This window comes from Trichinella spiralis (assembly GCF_000181795.1).
Source record: "Trichinella spiralis strain ISS 195 chromosome Unknown Scfld148, whole genome shotgun sequence".
Lineage (NCBI taxonomy): Eukaryota > Metazoa > Nematoda > Enoplea > Trichinellida > Trichinellidae > Trichinella > Trichinella spiralis.
The window spans coordinates 3,541-4,597 of record NW_003527087.1 but is presented as its reverse complement, the minus strand read 5'-3'; the positions used below and the strand labels follow the sequence as shown (position 1 = coordinate 4,597).

General features: G+C 31.3%; 1 protein-coding gene across 1 annotated transcript; it reads right to left on the bottom strand.

The window, feature by feature from the left end:
* Positions 1-3: 3 nt before the first annotated feature.
* Tsp_13093 (eukaryotic translation initiation factor 2C) lies at positions 4-1,000 on the bottom strand (the record flags this gene model as incomplete). Its single annotated transcript, XM_003371021.1, has 3 exons — positions 4-123; positions 635-755; positions 810-1,000. Coding segments are annotated over 3 exons (432 nt in total), but the record flags the coding sequence as incomplete, so codon positions are not given.
* Positions 1,001-1,057: the final 57 nt, after the last annotated feature.

Sequence of the window (1,057 nt, the reverse complement as noted above, 5' to 3'; positions counted from 1 at the left end):
ATTTTAGTTACTTTGCTGCTGCTCCCATGCAGTGCCAACGATGATCCCTGAAATACTGCATATATTCATGGTGGTTAGTATTGGACTAATAGCGCTGGTATTGGACGGAAATATTATAGTGCTCTTAAACATATTAAGCAACAGAAATAACAAAATATTTCAAAACTGTCCGCTTATTTCACATTAAATCATTTATAACAATTTATTCCAACTTTTTACATGCTTATACAAAAATATTTGTTTTTGATCTCTTTTATTTATCATGCAAACAAACATCTTCACCTCAATATTATACATTTAATATGAATGCTATAATGAATTTATAACTGATCATAATAAGTGTAATGCACAGATTTTAAACCATACTCATTATATGATGTATACTGATTATTTTTAACGCAACAATCTGTCAAACAAAAAGCTAAGATCTAGAAACACATTAAGAAAAATACACATATGGACGCACATACACACACACAGATTGAGAGAGAGAGAGAGAGAGAGAGAATTAAATATAACATGAAAACAATCACAAATATATTTAGTGCTTACGAATAAACACTAAACATTATACTAGACTAAAATACGCTTCCATCGCTGATACAGATCATGCAAAGTACATGACTTTTTTAACTCTTTTGTGAAGTGCAATTATATTAGCCAATTCTGTTTTCACGGATTCAGCTTTACTGATGGAACTACTACTAGTACCATTACTGTCCTCATCAGAAAACTTTTCCACTAGCCCAGAATTTCTAAAAAATAAATTCAATAATTCATTCATTTTTAAATAAGTTAATCAAACTTACAATGCTGCAAGAATATGATAACGAGCACGGGCGCAAACTAAATCTGCAAAATATACTGGTGCTGGTATACTGACAGAACGAGCACATCGACCATATAGATGGCAAAAATAGTATGTAATCGACTGCATTACATTCGCATCCATGTTGCTTTCATCAAACAGCACATGATATCGCGTCGGTCTACTAGTTCCCTGCAATTCAAATAATATTAATAATAAAGATTCAAAACATTTCATAAAGTCATACTT